A 20,624-nucleotide genomic window follows, 5' to 3' on the forward strand; every position below is an offset into this window, starting at 1 on the left:
AGGACTGAGAGGGAACAGGAAAGATTGCTAGTACCTAGCAGTGTGTTAAGGGGATGGGGTGGGAGGAGAGGGATGAGCATGCCAGGGGGCATTACAAAGAAGGGGGAGTAGAGGAGAAGATGTGACTGGTGGTTGGATCATGTTGGAGCTGGCAGAAATAGTGGAGGATGGTGTATTGGATGTACAAGCTGATGGGGTAATAGGTAAGGGCCAAGAGAACTCTACTGGGGAGGGAGGGGAGTCAGGGTAGACATGTGGGAAATGGAGGAAGTCCACAGGAGGGCTTCATCAACTACAGCAGAGGGGAGCTACGCTTCTGGAAGAAGAAAGGACATTTTAGAAACTCTAGAGCATAAAGCCTCATCTTGAAAACAGATGCGGTAGAGATGGAGAACTTGAGAAAAAGGGATGGCATCGTCACGAGGATTACAAGTGCAGGAGGCAACGCTGATGTAGTCATCTATGAAACGGAGAAAAAAGGGTGGTTGGGGGTTGGGGGGTTGCAGCAGTGTTTGGTGTGCTGGAATAGGCTTGGAACAAGGAATTTTCCACGTGGCCAACAAAAGGTAGGAGTAGCCAGGGCCCAAGCAAGTGCCCATTGTTACTCCTTTGTTCTGTAGAAAGTGGGAGGAGCCGGAATAGTTGCTGTTGAGGACAAGAAGTTCTGCCAAACAAAGTGATATTGGAGGGGAACTTGTTTGGTCTTTGTTCAAGAAAGAAATGGACGGTCCCAAGACCTCCATGCTGGGTGAGTAGAGGTGTTCTGGATGTAAATGGGGAGGGACTGGACAAGGGGAGACAGGATGGAGTCCATGTATGAAGAAATGAATTCAGTGGGGCAAGAGGAGGCATAAAAAAATGGGCTTACCAGGGCAGTCCTGTTTATGGATCAAGTAAGAGATAGAAGCAGGCAGTATGGGTTTGGGGCATTAGATGGAGGTTGCAGAGGGGAGATCTCCTGAAGTGACGAGATCTGTAATGGTCAGTGAGATGGTGGCCTGGTGTGGGTTAGTAGGGTCACGATCCAGAGGATGGTATGAGGAGGTGTCAGAAAGCTGGCGTCTGGCCTCTGCAAACTAGAGATCAGTGTACCTGACTACAATGGCACCACTCTTCTCAGCGGATTTGATGACAAGGTTAGGACTGGTCTGAAGCAAGCAGAGTGCTGCACGTTTGGAGGGTTTGAGATTTGGGCTGGTGAGGGGAATGGACAAGTCAAGGTGGTCAACGTCGTGTCAGCAGCTGGAACTGAAAAGATCAAGAGAAGGTAAAAGGCCAGAAAGCAGCGTCCAAGTGGAAAGGGAGTGCATGAAATAGGAGAAGCAGTTGTCGGTGGTGAGTCAGGATTCTTTGCCGAAGTAATAGGCATGAGGCGGAGGAAGAAGAGGTCAACATAGTGTCCATCCTGGAACTCAAGGTGCAAGTTAGGGGCACAAAGGTGAAACCTCTGCTGAGGATTAACTGCTCAGCATTGGAGAGGGGCAGGTCAGGGGAAATAGTAAAACACGGCAGGAGTTAGATTCTGTAGTTTCTTATGTCCTCATCTCCACAAGCCTGCCTTATCCAAACTGACTGATATTGCTGGCCTGAAGTTCCCCGGTGCCCTCGGCAAAACCTTCAGTGACACAGAGCCCAACAGCGTAAAGGAGGCATCACACGAGGTGCCTGAGAACAAGACACGCTCAAGAGCGACAGAGGGCCACAACATATCGTAAAGCTAGCCCAAATTGCTGGCATCAGCCCTGAACTTGCTTTTCACAGTTAAATCTGATTGTCCTCATAAAAGAAATAATGAGACACATCTGGAAAAAAGTGCATGTTTCACATCTGATATGTGTCACTTTTACATCCAAATCAGGGTGACATTCATGGTTGTATTCAACAAAAGAGCTAAGATTTTACTACTTGCCCTTGCAGAGTTTCATAAAACTCAGATTGCACTCTTCAAAAATAAAACAATGGTCCCTAAATTCAAGTTTTCACTAAATAACCCTGTAGCATTCAATAAATGAAAATCAAAGAAGCTGCAAATGCTTGAAATCTGAAACAAAAACCTCAAATGCTGGAAAAACTCAGATCAGGGAACATTTGTGGAAAAAGGAACAGTCAACATCTTGGAGAACAAAGGACAGCAGATGCTGGAATCCAGATGAAAAACAGGATGATGCTGGAGGAACTCAGCAGGCCAGGCAGCACCCGTGGAGAAAAGCAGGTGGTCAACGTTTCAGGTCAGGACCCTTCTTTAGGACTCAACATTTTGGATCTGTGACCATTCATCAGAATGTTCCGACAAAGGTCACATAACTGAAACTTCGACTGTTTCTCTTTCCACAGATATTGCCCCACCTGCCGATTTTTCCACCATTTTCTGTTTTTGTATCTGTAGCATTCCAGTTTAGCTGGAACATGTTTGACTTCAGTGCACACAACATATTCACCTCACATTTGTTTCCTTCAAATATCCACCATGGATTCGAAAGTGCTCCTCCTTATCTACTGATTTTTCACTCCTGGCTTTGCTTCAAATCTAACTTGTCAGGCACCTTACCACTTGAATTCTGGGAGTTTGAGTTGAGCCAAAAATGACAGGTTAAGTCTTCCCTCGCTGTGTTGCTCTGCTGACTGCACCAATGTTGCATGAAATTAATTTGGCAGCTTCCAATGGGCCTGGGCCCAAAGGAAAACGCTTCCCAAAATCTGACATAATGGCATGCACACAGACAGGCAACAAAACAAAGTAACACTATATAACAAGAGGTTCTCTTTTGGAACATTATTAGGTCCTACTTTCACAACAAACAAGTTTTAAAGATACATTTGGACATGCTGCATCTAACTTTTCAATACAATGGCAACAAACCAAATTCAAATTTCCACACAATTATGATGTTAGTTTCAAATATAATCAAAATTATACAGTAATTCAAATTATTTCTCCATATATGACTTTTTTTGAAATTTGGCACAAACAAAAATTGGAATACATTTTGACTTAATATTTTGAACTCTAATCAAAATAACAAATGAGCTGTTCTATGCCTTTCTTACCTTCATAGTACCATCAAAAGACCAGGATAGAAGCTGTGACTCTCTCAACAGCTTAAAGTTTTTCACTTGTTCAGTGTGTCCTTCAAGGACTTTGCATTCCCCTGTGTGCCAATTCCATACCTATGTTTAAAACATAAGAAACATAATATGAAATTTTCAGCATATCTCCTGGTTTACTGTGCTGCGATCTGGTTCACAACTGAGTCAGTTAAAAGTCCTCTTGTGACGTCCAGAGAGTAAAGGAGGTGCTATATAAATGCAGATTAATTCCTTCCTAATATGTCAATAAACACAAGAACCTAAGAATACAAGAATCAGGCCAATTGGTCACTCGAGCCTGTACCACTATGCAATAAGATCATAACCGATCCAATCTTGGCCTCAAAATCCCTCTTCCCTTAACTCCCTTGTAGTCTGAGTGTCTGTTAATCTCACCCTTAAATATATTCAATGCATCCACCTCCACAGATCTCTGGGGTAGAAAATTCCAAAGATTCATAACCTTCTGAGAGAAATAATTCCTCCTTATCCCCATCTGAGATGAACAACCTTTTATTCTGGAATTATGCTCCTAATTCTGGATACACTCAGATCCGCTCCTCATCCACCCTGTCAATTCCCCACAGAATCTTATATGTTTTAATAAGATCATTTCTCATTCTTCCTTACTCCAAAGGGCACAGATCCAACCTGCTCAACCTTTTTCATATATCAATCCCTTCATCCCAGGAATAAAACTGGTGAAGCTTCTCTACCCAGGCATCCCCCACATTATGACTGTTTGGGTAACAAAAATTTGCCCTTAGAGAATTTACAAATCACTACCCAAAAATTTGAGAGGCTTCATGTTATGGAAAATTATAATACATACCCACAGTTTCCTATAAATACAACCCCATAATGGAGGAGTCCACTGTACTGTTGCTAATGCAAGTATATTTCTTAAATAAGGATACCAAAACGGCGTGCAGTACACCAGGCGCAGTGTCACCAGCATCCTGTAAAGTTGCATCAAAATTTCCATTCTTGCAAAGTTCATACCCTTTTCAACAAAGGACATTCTACTAGCTTCCACAATTACTCGGTGTACCTGCTTGCTAACTCCTTGTGCTTCTCTGTGTACCACATTTTATAGTCTCACACAATTTAAACAATAATTTTCTTTTTCATTCTTTCTTCCAAAAGGTATAACCTCAGATTTTCCCACATTATACTCCATTGTGTCACTATTTTGCCTACTTAATTAACCTCTAATAGATTCAAACAATTTCCATTTATGAAAAAAGATTTACACTTTGAAGTCATAATTACTTTCAAATGTCTGATTAACTAATTGACAATGTGTGAAATTGTTTTAAATTAATTTTGATAAAGACTGTTTACACTTAAAAATGCAATAAAAAACAAATTCTACATTTTTGAGAAGGGAATTAAGCCAGTATTTGTGCAAGTACATAGTATAACCTTCAGTTTCTTGGCACACATCTTCAAATGCCTCATGCTAACTTCCGATGCTGGAACTAGTTTTGTCCAAAATTATTAAAAGTACAATATGTTTCCCACAGCCAAACTGGAGTTATAAATATAAATTTGCAATGGAATGTAAACTACATATACACCAAATGACAATGGAAACAAATAAAAACTGTTCATAACGATGCAGTGGTTTATTTTAAATTTAGTTTTCGTAAATCTGTGACTCAGATCTATAATCCAGAGTCAGCAGTCAGATTCATATGGGCCACAATCTGCTGAATGCCTCAATTCCCCTTTTTTTTGGCACACATGTATGCTGCTCATTTTAGACACAGTGTATACAAGCACAGGAGAATCTCACACATGGTAAGCCAGCTGTTGCTGAAGTGCATATAGAGAGAAATATGCTGGCTTAAAAGAGATACAGTTGACACTGCCAAGCTACTCAGCTAGGCATCCAAATCGGCAGCACCATGAAGTGATGTAGGCCGAACTTGCCCAGATGTTAATTCAAAAAAGTTCAGAGTAATAAACAGCATTTGGACTCTGGAATGAATCAGAACTCCATCTGTTAGTATAAATTATGCTTCTGTATCCTGAGGCATAAAATACAAGAGCAAAGAGTAATGCTAAGCTCGCATAAAATCTTAGCTTGATTAGTTGGGCACAACATTGTGGGCTGAAAGGTCTGTTCCTGTGCTGTACTGTTCTAATTTCCACGTACTTGGAATATTGTGCAGTTTTGGGCTCCTTGTTAGGAGGAGGAATACATAAAGCTTAATGCACTTGGACTACAACGTTACGAGAAATGAGGTCTTCTCACTAAGCAACGGAGAAATTAAGGGTGTTTTCTGCCAGACCCAAGAAAACTGATGGTGATCTGACATGGCTGAGTCATAGAGTCAGAGTAATACAGCATGCAAACAGGCCCTCTGGCCCAACTCGTCCATGCCACTGATAGTGCCCACAAGCTAGTACCATTTGCCTGCATTTGGCCCATATCCGTCTGAACCCCTCTTATCCATGTACTTATCCAAATGTCTTTTAAATGTTAAATTTCCTCTGGCAGCTCATTCCATATGCGCACCACCCTCTGCATGAAGAAGTCGCCCCTCAGGTCCCTTTTAAATCTTTCACCTCTCACCTTAAACTAATGCCCCCTAGATTTTAGTTCCACTCCCTTGGGAGAAAGACTATGTGTGTTTGCCCCATCTATATCCTTCATGATTTTATACAACTCTGTAAGGTTATCCCTCAATCTCCTACATTCCAAGAAATAAAATACTAGCCTGCCCAACCTCTCCATATAATTCAGGCCCTCGAGTCCTGGCAATGCTCAAACGCTATCTATAAATTCACCGATGACACCACCACTGTTGTTGAAAGAATCTCAGATGGCGATGAGGAGGTGTACAGGAGTGAGATAGATCAGCTGGTTGAGTGGTGTCACAACAGCCTCGCACTCAACATCAGCAAGGTCAAGGAATTGATTGGGGACTTCAGGAAGGGGAAGACGGGAGAACACTGTGGGGTCAGCTGTGGAGAAGGTGAGCAGCTTCAAGTTCCTGGGCGTCATCATCTCAGAGGATCTATCTTGGGCCCAACACAATGATGCAATCACAAAGAAGTGGTTCTACTTCATTCGGGGTTTGAGGAGATTAGCTATGTCACCAAAGACTCTTCCAAAATTTCTATAGATGTACGGTGGTGAGCATTCTGACTGGTTGCATCACTGCCTGGTATGACGGCTCCAATGCGCAGGATCGAAAGAGGCTGCAGAGCGCTGTAGACTCAGCCAGCTCCATCACGGGCACAATCCTCCCCACCACTGAGGACATCTTCAAGAGGCGGTGCCATCCATCATTAAGGACTATCACCAGCCGGGACATGCCCTCTTCACGTTACTACCATCAGGGAGACCCACACTCAACATTTCAGGAACAATTTCTTCCCCTCCATGCATTAGATTTCTGAATAGCCCATGAACCCACGAACCTTGTGATTCCTCTCTTGCACTACTTATTTATTTTTGTAACTTATAGTAATTTTTATGTCTTGCACTGTACTGCTGTCACAAAACAACAAATTTCACGACATACGTCAGTGATGATAAACCCGATTCTGAACATTCTCATAAGTTTTCTCTGCAATCTTTCCAGTTTAATGATTTCTTTCCTATTACAGGGCAATCAAAACTGTACACAATGCTCCAAGTGTGGTCTCATGAACGTCTTGTGCAACTGCAACATGATGTCCCAACTCCTATCTATACTCAACGCCCTGACTGATGAAGGCCAGCATGCCAAATGCCTTCTCCACCACCACCATGTCTACCTGTGACATCGCTTTCAGTGAATTATGTATATGTACTCCAAGGTCCTTCTGTTCCATAACATTCCTCAGGACCCGACCATTCACTGCACAAGTCCTACCCTGGTTTGACTACCCAAAATACAACACTTCGCACTTCTCCAAATTGAAAGCCATTTGCCAATCTTCAGCTCACTTCCCTAGCTGAATAAGATCCCCCCCGTATTTTTTGATAATCTTCTTCACTGTCTATGACACCACCTATTTTCATGTCATCCACAAACTTACTAATCATGACTTGTACATTCTCATCCAAATTGTTTATATAAAGAACAATAAACGTCCCAGTACCAACCCCTGTGGCACACCGCTAGTCACAAGCCTCCAGTCTGAGAAACAACCTTCAACCATGGCTTTCTACCATTGTGCCAATTATGAATCCCTAATCTCTCTAATGCAGCTGATTTCCACCCTAAAAGGGCAAAATTCGCTTGTGATCTATGACTGAGACTAATGCTCTGTCCAGCAGCAACTTGCAGAATTTGCTGATTTCAGAGATTATTGCCAGAGCCCCTTTATCAATCCAGACATATTTTTTGTTTGTATTCAGTGTTCTCAAGGTGTGAGTAATGGGTCTTACTGTCCCATCATCCATTATACGACTAGTCACCAAACCAATTCCACACTTTGCAACACTCTACTCCAACTTGAGTGCTCCATTGAAGTCACTGTGTTCAAGCTGAGAAATTTCTTGCAATCCTCAAAGGCCTTCTGCTGGTCCTTGGTCCACATCCATTCATTGTCCTTAAGTGATGTTGAAGGAGGTGCAGTGCCATAGCCAAATCGGGCAGGAAGTCTGCACAGTACCACATCATGCAGCATGCCTAAAGAGGAACATAATTCTGAAATACTTGAAAAAGTATTTGCCTTCAATGATAGCCGTCGTTTTCTCCTCAATTGGCTGCATACCCTACTTATCCACCTTGAGACCTAAAGAAAACCATTCTATGTCACACATTGTGTTTGTAAAATATCTGCAGGATTTGCTCCAGAATCATGGCAGTTACAATTACAAGGAGGTTTTGATTGCAGGCATCTGTCAAATCCCTGTAACATCTGATCCACCGTGGTCTGAAGTATCTTGGGAGCTGACTTAACTCCAAAAAGCAGATTTGTATACCTATACAAATCCTTTTGTTATTTAATGTCAAAATTATGGCTCTCAGTTGGGCAAAAGGATGTGAAAGATCTACTTTTTTTAAAAAAAAACTTTGCACCAGCCAACTCAGCTTTAGATCCTGACATGGTTTTTAAAGTCATTTATTCTCCAGAGTGAATCTTGAAAAACATTGAGGTATCTACCGATCAGATTTGATCTGCTAATGTCCAGGCACAGAAGACTTCCTTCCACTGAATCTTTCAGCCAATCGTCACCAACCAAACTAGGTCAATCTAGGCGAATGTTGGTAACCATGGGGAGTTCGATACTTATCCTCTGATATTCCACTCTGCTCTCTACTTTCCCTAGATTGTAGCTGGGTGCTTCTGAATACACTTGTAAATGTGGAGTATGAGACCATAACACTATATATCAAAGTATTGGTCATAGAGATTCCAGCATATAACTCACCTGTCAGCTACAATGCCCAACTGTATTGTAAGAAGCTTGCTATTAACCTTCAACTTCACTGGAAATAATCTATACACATACATAATGTGCAAATTACTTCCAGTGATAAAACAATGATACCAAAAGATGCAACGCCCATTTATCAGAGTCTGGTCTGTTACAAACTACTCTGCTTCAGAGAAAGGAGCGAGAGAAGATCATCCACATAATTCAATTCTTTGAACAGTCTATAATAGCCATTGTGACAGGAACATATCTCATATTCAGTGCAAAAGCATCTGCTGCTCAAATGAGGCAAGATGCTGTCTGTTATAAAATTTGATGCATGGAGGTCAATTCCTACTAGAATTTTGGTGTTACCTGTAAGACAGGAGAGTGCAAGAATCCAATGGTTCCAAGGATGACTACACTGACAAAATAATTCACACACACCAAAAGAATTAAGATGTCAGAATTACTGCCAAAAGGCTTGTCAGTCATTAACATACATTGGGTAGTATTTCACCTATAAACCAGATTCAACTGCAGCATAACAATTTAAAATCCATCTTGCAAGTGGCACAAAAATGCCCCAGCAATGCAGAAAATGAGTAGCAAACTGTAACTGCTGGAGACAATCAACTTATATTGTTAAAAACATTACACAAGGTTCTTGCTTTGTTAATTCTTCCAAATCTTCAGGTATGCTTTCACAGTAGGAATTTTATTTAGTCAACCCACAATTATATTGTAAAAGGATACAAATTTAGAAAGAAAAGCTCTCATTAGTATAAAAGGATACCTGCACCAAGCCCAGTTTGTTTGTTGATGATTGCACTTCAAAGGAGTAAGGGTAAAGATGAAGATGCAATACTGGGCTGACTCCCTGAGAGGTGCCATTTGAAAATACCTCCGCTCTGGAAGCACACAATTGGTGAATTTATCTTACACAGAAGAGGAAGGCCCAATTCTTCCCGACACTATGAAGAAATTTCATGCATTTGCCTGTGGAAAAGTCTGTTACAGTTATTGCGGGCTCAGGACTGGATTGAATCCAACTGAGGCAAAATCCAAGAGATTCTGTCTCTTCAAGGGCATGGAAGAGTTCAGATTGGGCACCAAATACAGATTGCAAATTACAGTTGCCCTGTGTTTCTCCTGTGTAGAGATGTAATTTTCATCAAACTATATGTTCTTGTCTCTGTGTTTTTATGAAAGAAACCTCAAGATCTTTTCAAACCTCTAGCTGTACTTTCTCAGCTGATTCATTACACTGTGATAATAGCTCTGGAACAACGCCTCCAGGAATAAGGTAATACTTACAAAATATTAACAGCCAACCTGTTAACCTCCCAGGATCCATTGTCTCACTTCCCACATAGCTTGCACCATTGTTTCACAATCTATATACAGAATTTTAGTCAAAAGGGCAGGAACTGTGTTTCTATCATTTCAAAAACATAACCAGCCAATAGGTAAATTGCTAAACTGGACTGATACATAATCACATGAGTAGTGGTGGACATCACTTTTGTAAGTCACAATCAATCGTGCATTGTAACATGGAAACCAGAGATGAGCGCAGTGAGAAACCAGTGCACCTGACATTTTCATTTGATACTGGACCCAACACTGAGTACAGGGGCAGAGTACAAATGTATTGAGTTGAAGGGCGGGGTGTACCACACATCCAGAGAAGGCTGGCTTTGAATGAAGTTGTTAACATTGATGAAGAAGATAAGGGCAATTAAGTGGTTTATTTATTATTTTTCACCCTACTTTATGCTTTAAATTAAATTTTAGTACTTTAAACCACTAAGTAAATTCATTTGTGATTCTTTTTAATAATTTTTATTTATTTTGTTATTTATATTTATTTGAATTCTTCTTAAATATCTGATTACATTATCACTTAGAGCAGTTTAAACGCCTGACAAAATTCTATCAGAACATTCAGGGGACAGGGCCTCAGGATCCGTCATCTGTGACCCATTTGCCACTCGTAGCTTGCTCCATTTCACGGGATAACCATGTCAACCAGTCCCCAGGATCATTTGGCACTACAGAGGTGCAGACATTTAGGTGAACAGTGCAGGTGAGTTTGAGAATAAAGGTGGGGATAGAGGGCCAGATCACGTATGATCAAGCTGACCCTAAAATGTCACTGAATGAACAACTAAACTATTTCATCATTTCTAGCTGCAATATCAATCTATCTGTTAGAAAGTGTATGTGATTAAAGCAAAAGCTGATCTGACATATACGTAAATGCACCAGTGGCCCAGCTTACACTGGTATGGAATGGTGATACTGGAACTTGGGAGGGGGGTGGGGATGGGCAGTAATTAATATACTAATGAGGTGTAGGAAATATTGTCATTGATTAGGACGGAGTCTCCACTTCAGTTCTGTAACAGGAGGCAGATTTTCTTTCCAATTCATGAATTTCAAAATTTGAAACAGCAACATTAAAATAGTTATACTGTATGCACCTTTATGTTTAATGCTCAGAGACCCTGCAGTATATAAAAGTATATGCTTTATGAAAATTCAAATTCAAACTATAATTTTCCAACATTCTCCAGAATGATCCAAGAATCTTTCCTATGCTTTTACTTTTAAAAAAAAGTTAATACATGTCCCTGCATGAGATGGTTTCCTCCAATTCAGGAACACAATGTTTTTTTTTACTGGTCTGGATATGAATCCAAATTCAGACAGATGTTCTACTTTGCATGAAGTAATCTTTTTCTTTACCTATTCTCTTCCTCATCAAGTGATGTCAGTCAGAAGATGGTCTAAATCAAGCTGCAAAATTCTGCACAATGACACACATTGACAAGAAAACAAAGCATTCTAAACACTCAAACAGTTAAAATCACACTCATCAAAGACAAGGAAGCGAAGACTGACCAAAGGTCTACCACTTAAATCCGTAATTCATGACGTCAATGCTTCATTTTTTTGTGTTTGAGGGCAAGATCAAAACCAGCACCAGGTGTCATCATAACATTTAGTACCATAAAAGAACATTATTGCGTTATTTATTATTTGATCTATCGTGATGAATTTACTACATATATCACACATCTGTTTCAGAATGCAGGTCTGCACTGGCTTCCACAGATCAAATTCAATCCACAGCTGCAACAAAGCTGTAAAGCAGCAAAGTGATGGATGCTAGAGCCAACTATTATTTCCAACTGCACTGATCAACAATAATCTGTTCACAAATGCTCAGATTTGGGCTTCGTCGAGGCCACTCAACTCAAGATCTTATCACAGGCTTGAACTAAACCTGGACCAAAGAGCTGAATTCCAGAGGTGACGTGAGAGTGACTGCTCCAGACTTCATGGCAGTGCACAACCAAATGTGGTATGAAGGGATCTTTGAAAAACTGGGAATCAAGGAAGACATTATCCACCAGCTGGATTCCAACTGCACACGAAGGAAGATGGTTCATGTCAGCCTCAGAAGATTGGTGAATGAGTTGTTCAGGGCAGTGACCAGGGCCCAACAATAATCAACTGCTTCAGTAATAATCTACCTTCCATCAAAAGGGCAGAAGTGCTTATTTTTTCTGAAGATTTTAAGTTGTTCAATTCCACTTGTAACTCTTCAGATAAGAAGCAGCTTCTACCTGCATGCAGCAAGTTCCAAGCAAAATTCAGGCAAAGACTGATAAGTAGCAAGTAACATTCATGGCACAGAAGTATCAACATCAGAGTTTAATCAGACTGGTGAATAGTCATCCTCTAACTCTCCAAAGTCCTCCTACAATCCAGAAGGTGCAAATCAGGAAAATGATGGAATGCTCCCCACTTGCTTGATGGATGAAGCTCCATTGTTGCTCAAGTATCTCAATTCCACCCAGGAAACTTGAATGACACTGGATCTAAATCCTGGAATTTCTTATACAACAGCACCGTGGTTGTCTGCTCACTAGGAGGACAGCAGTGGCTCAAAGCAGCAGCTCACCATCGCTTTTTCAAGGGCAACGTAGTTAGGGCAATGAAGTTGGCTTTGCTGGTGATGCTCACATTGCATAAAGTCCTGTTGTACAAATTCCTGGCACAATGATTGCAAGACACTTACATGCATCTTGTGATATTTAAAACTAAAATTCTAATTCACTATTTTCAAGAGCACTAATGAAGATTGTGTGATTTATCTAGCTTATCCCATAAATCACCAAACACAGAATCTGACTGCCTCCTAAATTATCCTAAAGCTTTGCTTTCACTACATTTTCCAGAATACTATTTCAAGTACTGATCACTCAATATGAAGAAATGCTTCAATGTTTCATTTTCCACTGTCAGACTAAGTAGTTGTACACAGGTGGGAAAGAGAATGGCTTTTCAGCTTTGTTACAGATGTAGAAAAGATTTCCAAGATAAACCTTACCCTTATCGTAGCATCATCAGAGCTAGAAATGAGCACTTGCTCATCATATGCAAACTGACATAGTTGAACGCTTTTCGTGTGGCCTGTTAATGTCCTGACAATTTTACCACTGGGAAGTTCCAGAACCTTAATGGAAAGGAAAAACAAACACATCATTTTAAGTCATCGAAGGAGTGAGGAGAGAAGGCTTTGCAAAAAAAAACTATGACTTAAGTGGAAGATAAAAGTGCAGAGCTTTTCACTATTGTTGGTTAAATGATATATTATGAAAGCCATTATTTGAATTAAATGTTAGTTTATTGTTTTTCTTAATTTCAGCAAGCAAAATTTGCCAAAGTGTTGCTGAGAGCCTGCCTGCTTTCTATTTTAATTTTCCAATTTTCTAATTTATCAGTTCTGCACTGACTTTTAAAAGAACTCAGGTGACATAATCCTCAAACACAGAAAATAAGAAGTGCTCTACTTGTTCTGCATAGTTATTAGTCTTTACAGCAGAGTTGCTACAAGATACAGTTTAGAAATAAACATTTAAATTTCTGAATATTAATAGAGAAAATTATATCCCAACATTGCAATTAATATAACTGTTGTCTGAACAATTTCACCAATGTTTCCTTTGCAACATTTCATTGTTTTATCAATCCCTGTCACTGTTCTATCTTTGAGAATACTAATGTGACTAATTTCAAAGTTGTTTCCATCTCCTGTGGCATCCACATCTCACCTAGTTACAGTGTTCTTCATAACCTTCTACTAATCTAGGATGCTGTCAGATTACTACACAAATTCTAGCATTCTCATCAACTTCATACTGGCCAGACTCCACTAATCCACTTCGCTGAATAAAATCTATTTCAGGATACTCGTCCTTGAAGATTTCCATGACCTTAGCACACATCATTTGGAGAGTCTCCTTCAGACATAAATCATAACCCAGAACCTCAATTCTCCCCACTCTAAACTGCTGTTTGCTCTTAACTATTCTCTCCCTTCCTCTGAAATTCTACAATGACGCTTCACAACTGGGTGATACAGTTAGCTAACAATATGCAACACAGATCATTGAAGATGAGACATATTGGGCCAGGAATGTGTTGAAGCCTGTTTGGAAGTGCTGGTATGAATCATTGGCTAGCTACAGTGCAAATGGCAACACAATCTAGACACCACTGAGTTTGGGGTGTTGAGTTATCTCGAGCTGTGGATGCTGATATATTTTGCATATGGCCCTTTAGCAGCCGCAGTCATTTAAATGGGGTTGCTGACCTTCATTTAATGTCAGGTAAGTTTATGCTTATCCATTATTTCATTATATACTTAGGCTTTAAATTAATTAACAGCAATTTCATGCATTTTTAAGAAACTCTATATTCTTTGTCAAAAGTATTGAACATTTGTAAAAACTCCTTCTAAATGTCTTTGAACATCCGAGACATTTGAAAACAATAAGAAAACATTCTGACAGCAACAGTCATCAGAAAGGGTGACCCATGGACAGGGTCTCTGGTTATACTGTCTCTGGTCCAGCTTCTGCTCACCATACCTTGTGGAGGGACTGCTTCGGTGGCATCAGCAGCTTGTTGGGAGCCACACAGGTGAAAAAAATTAGCATGGTTGTGGAATGTGGTCATCATGACCTGCCCCAGTATTCATTCTTTACTTAATGGAAAATAGTTAAATACAGACTACAAAATTTGTAAGATTACAGTAATTATTTTTAGATAACGGCAGAAACAAAATAAAATTTCTGCAAGGGAATGAAAGGGTATGTTTCTTATACAATCAATACAATTTTAGGAAACAAGGCATTGCAGAACTCTATTTTGGCAGAAGGGTAATTGGATCATTTTAAATCATACCAAGACATAATGCCCATTTTATTGCTGTTTGCATTTGTCATGTTCATTATAAATAAATGAGTAACAAAAGACAATGATTCATCTTTGGGAACAAAGTAATGAAACGTAATACTAGTCACTGAATGGATAGCTATACTGATGTTACAGCAAGAATTCTATTTCTGAAAGGTCAAAATCTGCTTTGTTAATTAAGGAGTTATTCTCCATGTCTCTCATCACTATCAACTGCTTTCCTCACATCACCATTCATTATTTTATTTACACTCATTCCTTGGAGGAGATCTTTTATGGATAATCATCTGTGCTCATAAATGATACCAAAAAAACTGACACATGCTGGATTCCTTCATATGCTTACTTGAAATTAATATTAATAAATGATATATTAATACAGAAATGAATTTTCCCTCCTAAAACAGTTAACAAGGAAGACCTCAAAGAATCTTAAAGGAATTTTTTTCTCAAAAACATTCAAAAGCAATTCCCTTGCATTCCAAGGGGAAAACAACTTCTTTATTACCCTAAATATTTAATATTATTTACTGCTGCTTTTGCACTTCAGAGCCCCAAAAAATCTACTTATACATTTAAAAATTACGCCAGTGAGAAATTTCTCAAAAAAACTGCTCAATTTCCTAATCAATATTTTCTGAAATTAATCCTCCCTTATTCTTGTTGGGACTGAACCTATTTAATTGGCTGAACTGTGCAGAGCAGCTTCACTTAAATGCAAGAATATTTGAACTTCAAGTTAACCCAAACCACTGAACTATCTTTCTCAGCAACATTCAGTAGCTACACCAATGGGGATGCTTTTAGCAGAAATCCATAGTTAATATAATTCTTAGATGGTTAAATTAGACCTGCACCTTTACTATGCCTTTTTCTAGCCCTATAGCTATCAACAGGCTCTTCTGGAATTGTTGCCTCGTCCACCCAATGTTCTGTAGGACGAACTTGGCCGACTTCACGCCTACCTACAACATCAACAACAGGAAAAAAACATTGAAACCATTAGCAAAAAAACTCAACATTAAGCATCAATGTGCATGCAAAAATAAACATACACAAAGCTTAGCTATTGAACATTTTTGCATTCTGATCATCCTCAATCTCATACAAAGGGATCATTTCTATGCCAGAATTAATTCTGCCTGTTTTATGAGTGGCACTAGCTCATTATTCCCTTTGTTTGATCCTTTTTGATGTCCCAGATGCTTCTGATTCCTGGTAGCATGCTGTTGTTCCTGTATGCACTCTCATCCACACACACGTTCTCACCAATTTGCTGTCAATGCTAATAAATGAATTACATATGAATTTATGTTGTCTGATTGAATAAATAAAAATTTATGCAGCTTTTAAAAACATTTTTAATTGCTAAGTAACTCAAATCTTCTAGCCTTTTTTTTGAATATAACATTTACGTTAAACAATGGAGGTCAAGACAAAGTTCATAAGTGGAAATACTAATCATATTACAAAGATTCACATAAGGTTTTAAGTTATAAACATTAGCTGCAATTAATCAAGTTATATTATGCTTTTTTTATTTTACTGCTTATTTAAGAAACTGACTAATAGAATATTCACCATATATCAATGGCACTATTTTTTTCTGCGCTGAGAAGGAAAATTTTTAATTCCACCATCTGAGATAGAGTACTTGTTATAAATCTCATCAATGCTAATATATTACTCTCCTAACAGTGCTGGATTATATAATTAAGAATGGCCATTTGCTTCAGAATAACCATCACGAGAAGGAAAATGCTGAATTCATTTATGGGATGAGGGCATTCACGGCAAACCCAGCATTCATTTCCATCCCTCATTACCTTCAAGAAGGTTATAGTGAACTGTTTACTTTTATATGTGTGGATGATGTGGAGAAGGGGATGTTAAGGTAGAGAGTTTTGACCTAGCAATAGTAAAGAGATGGTGGTACTAATTCAAAATCAACACCGTGTATGCAACTTGGAAGTTATGTGTTTCATTGCACGCTGCCCTTATGACTTCTACCACCTCAGAGGATAAATTTAGGAAGTGCTGTCAAAGACTTCTGTTGTCCAACAGTCTGGACAAGTCTAAGATTCTTCTTTTAGTACTTTCTTTAACCTCAATTAGCCATGGATCAATATTTTGTGGAGTTTTTAAAATCAAAAGAATATACATTTATCAAGAATTCTGAATGTTTTCCCCAAATGCTTCCTAACTTTTATGAACTGGTGAACTTTTTTTGTTATCTAATTTCCCAATCTACCTTGGCCCATGCACTACTCATTTGACAAGTTTCCAACTGATCCCAATCTCTTATGGTGCTAATAAAATGCTATCATATTGCAATCACTTTTCCTTAAAGTATCTCTTAATGAGATTCACCTTGTTTTATTACACAAAATAGCCTGCTGTCCATTTGCTTCTACCAGACACTGTTCAAGAAAACAATCTGAATTGGACGAGAGGAATTTGACCTGAAAAGTATTTTAGCCAATTTGATTTGCTCAGTGTATACAGAAATTAAATTTCCAAAATTGTTTTGTTGTTTTTTTTAAATTTCTTAACTCCCTTTGCAGTTGTGTGCTGTTATAAGGGGATCTTATCTTCCACTTATTTCTATCCACACTGATGCTATGATTCTGGGCCAAGATCATTCCTTTGTGCTGTCCTTAAAACATTCTGTATTATCAGTGCCAGCCTTCCTACATCTTGTCTGTACCTTTGAGATGTCAAGAACCCTGGAATATTTAATTCCCTACCTTGGTCATCAGGCAATCACCCAAAAAATATTAGGTCAAGACCATTCATCTGTATCTGTCATTAATCTTCCTCTGTTATTATAAATGCTTTAATCATTGTGATATATTTTTAATTTTAACATTTCAACCATTAATCTTTGAATTGACATTAACTAATGCACCATTACTATTAGATTCTCTGTCCCATTCTCTCTCACTCTACCTATGATTACTCGAATGCTATTTCACCTTGGAGCTTTGATACTTCCAGTCAAATCTATAATCTTTCCCTTGCCCTTAACCTGACCATCCACTTATATTAATTTAAAACCCCATCAACAGCCCTGGTATCCTCAGAAATAGATAACTAAGTTCAGCCCAGTTTAAATGGATCCTGTGGAATAGCTCTCTCTTCCTCTGGTACTGAATCCAGCATCCCATGAATCAAAACCCCTTTCTCCCACAGCCCCCCTCGAGTAAATAATTTCACTCTTTGACTTGTTCAAATCTATCCTAATTTTTGAGTGGCTGAGGTACCCAATATTATTTTCCTTGCATTTTAATTTGGTTCCTAGATCTTTAGCATCTCTCAGTGGAAACTCATTCCTACTTGAGGAGCCAAAGTTCCTCAAATTGCAGACCTTTCTGGTCCACATCAACTCCCACAATGCTGCACCTGCCCTGCTATCCCTATTGATATATTTTATACATTACAATTAATTGAGGCCTCTGTTTGACTTTAACTGATTCGTTTATCTAACTAAAAAATAATTAGTCTTTATTACTTGTAGCCACCTTTGTCTAGCTTGTTGTAGACCATTAAAGGACATGGTAAAGTTGTTTTTATTCCCCTTGTGCTGATTCTCTCACCACTTGCTGCAGACCCCATTCAGGGGTCAGTCCGCTTGCTCAGTCAGTTATCCTGCTGCTGAGCAACTCCTGTTGGTGGATTGAAGATTCACAGTCAGGTCCATTCTGGACCCTTTGCTACCCTGAGTGCTTCTTCTAAATGTCATTCAGTACAGTGGAGGGCTGATTGTCGCACAGAGTGCGTGTGTGTCAGTGCGTGTGTGTGTAACCCAAGGCCAAGAGGTCTAGACTCAGTTCTGAAGATTTCCAGGCCACTATACTTTGACTCTGTACTACTGCAATGTCACCTCTGGTAGGTCTGCCCTGTTGGTGGGAAGGACATGGCCGGAGATTATAATGGAGGAGTCTGGAACATTAGCCGAAAAGTATAATCCTGCGAACACAACAATGTCAGTTTTGCCAGGTCACCAGATGTTTGTGAGGAGGGTCAAGTGAGCTTGGTATCCCTTTGCCAAGTCTGAATTCAATGATTAAGTCAATGCCTAACACAATAGAAACACTTCTGCAAAGGGATTTTAACTGAAAACTATTTGAACCATGAAGCTATTTTAAGATCTAGTCCTAATATTCCAAGTAATCTTTTCCATAAGAACAATAATAAATTCTCATATTTACATACTTAGGATAAATATTTACATTTTTATTTGCCTTTGTCACTTTGTATTATGGATGTCAAAGCAATAAATCGAGAATCAAACAAAACAAACAAAGCAGCTAAAAGCTGAATTTGCAAAATCCATACAGGTCTAATTGTTAAGACTTCCACTGAAGTGAAATGAAACATTATTTAATTGAAAATTTACACTTCATAATGATATAGATTTTCCTCTGTCTGCTTTGTTTTGCTGCTGTCTATGTTGAGCACTTTCAGAGATGACAGCATGGCACATCTGCCAGAGCACCAAGCACTTAACACATGACTCTTCTAACTTGTTGCCCTGCTGAGAACAGTACTAGGCTATTCAGTCTCTCACATCAAGTCTGTCACTAAGCTTCCTTAGTTCTACATCCCTCGATACCGATAACATAATTGTACTGACCACAATCATTCATAGTTTTATAGTGCAGTTTAGCTTCTCCAAATCTATCCAAATTTTTTTCTGTTTTAAAGAGATTAATCAATCTCTCATACATAAAATAATACAAGTCAATGTATACAATCTGTTCTCATAATTTTATCTTTTAAGCTGCAGAGTTCATGCCAAGTCCCATATACCCTTCCTACAATATACTGTCCAAAACTTAATTCAGTACCCCAGATGGAGAATAATCACAAGACTTCATATAACCAGTCCTGTGTAATACTCCCACTCGAAATAATGGTCAACATTCTATTAGCCTTTTTGATCGCTTCTTGTACCTTCCCATAATTTGGGCGATTGCATTCACCATACCCACCTTGGCAACATTACTTGCCTTTGCTCAACTTCAGTTGATCTGCCACTGAAACTTAATCTGCTAGTATCCCTTTGGAACTTCTATTTCCATTTGCTCAGTTTACTGCTAATTTAGTGTGAATTGCAAACAAGGCTCTATGGATCCATATTCTTTCATCAGAATTACTAATAAAGCTGAGGACCCAGAACAGACCACTGGAGCACACTGCCTGCCATATCTGGCCAAAGTAACTTCCTACTCCTTATTACCATTCTCTGTCTCCTAACTATCAAGCCAAATACAAAAAACTACTTCCAATCCTATGCAGACTCACTGGCAGACAATAATTTTTATGGAATCTGATCAAATACCATCCAGAAATCTATATAGGCAAGTACCATCTGTGGACAGATTTTTGCACTCACTGAAAGTAAATTCAACAAAATAATCTATATTTTGATTTAATAAAGTCACACTGGCTTTCGCTGATCAACTCATTATCCTCATTGCTCAATCATTATATCCTTAATGATAGATTCCAGTGGCTTGACCACAACTAATGTTAAAATTAAATTAGGAGGTGGCATTTCGGTTCATTCACAGTCATAGGTTAGGTTGAGGCAATTATCCTCAAAATTATTTTTCCCAATGTATACAAGGTATATAATGCAAACATGAATGCTTACATAACAGAAATGACAGAATGAAGAACATTGCTGTGCTGTATTCTATCATTCCTGTTTTGTAACACAAAGGAAAATATGTGATCGCAAAACTAATGATATGAAATATATTTTTAAATTGCATATCAAACCTTGCAAAATATATCCTGTTTGCAGGAATTTGTCAACTTTCAAGACACAGATGTGTATACATGTTCATAAAGTTGTATAATTAATCAATACCAAGTTAGCAAAAAATGTACTGAA

The 20,624-nt window shown here is 38.9% G+C and overlaps 1 protein-coding gene across 4 annotated transcripts in view; it reads right to left on the reverse strand.

Moving 5' to 3' along the window:
• The window catches only part of apaf1 (apoptotic peptidase activating factor 1), a 179,356-nt gene that overhangs the window by 52,948 nt on the left and 105,784 nt on the right, over positions 1 to 20,624 (reverse strand). For 2 of the 4 annotated variants that reach the window (XM_052033698.1, XM_052033697.1), the window contains 3 exons: positions 15,580 to 15,687; positions 12,852 to 12,977; positions 3,049 to 3,168 (listed from right to left, as the gene is read on the reverse strand). In XM_052033698.1, the coding sequence (XP_051889658.1) occupies positions 3,049 to 3,168; positions 12,852 to 12,977; positions 15,580 to 15,687 (354 nt within the window). The remainder of the gene's footprint in view (positions 1 to 3,048; positions 3,169 to 12,851; positions 12,978 to 15,579; positions 15,688 to 20,624) is intronic. The other 2 variants (XM_052033700.1, XM_052033699.1) reach the window with 1 other exon arrangement.

Source organism: Pristis pectinata, chromosome 19 (assembly GCF_009764475.1).
Source record: "Pristis pectinata isolate sPriPec2 chromosome 19, sPriPec2.1.pri, whole genome shotgun sequence".
Taxonomy (NCBI): domain Eukaryota; kingdom Metazoa; phylum Chordata; class Chondrichthyes; order Rhinopristiformes; family Pristidae; genus Pristis; species Pristis pectinata.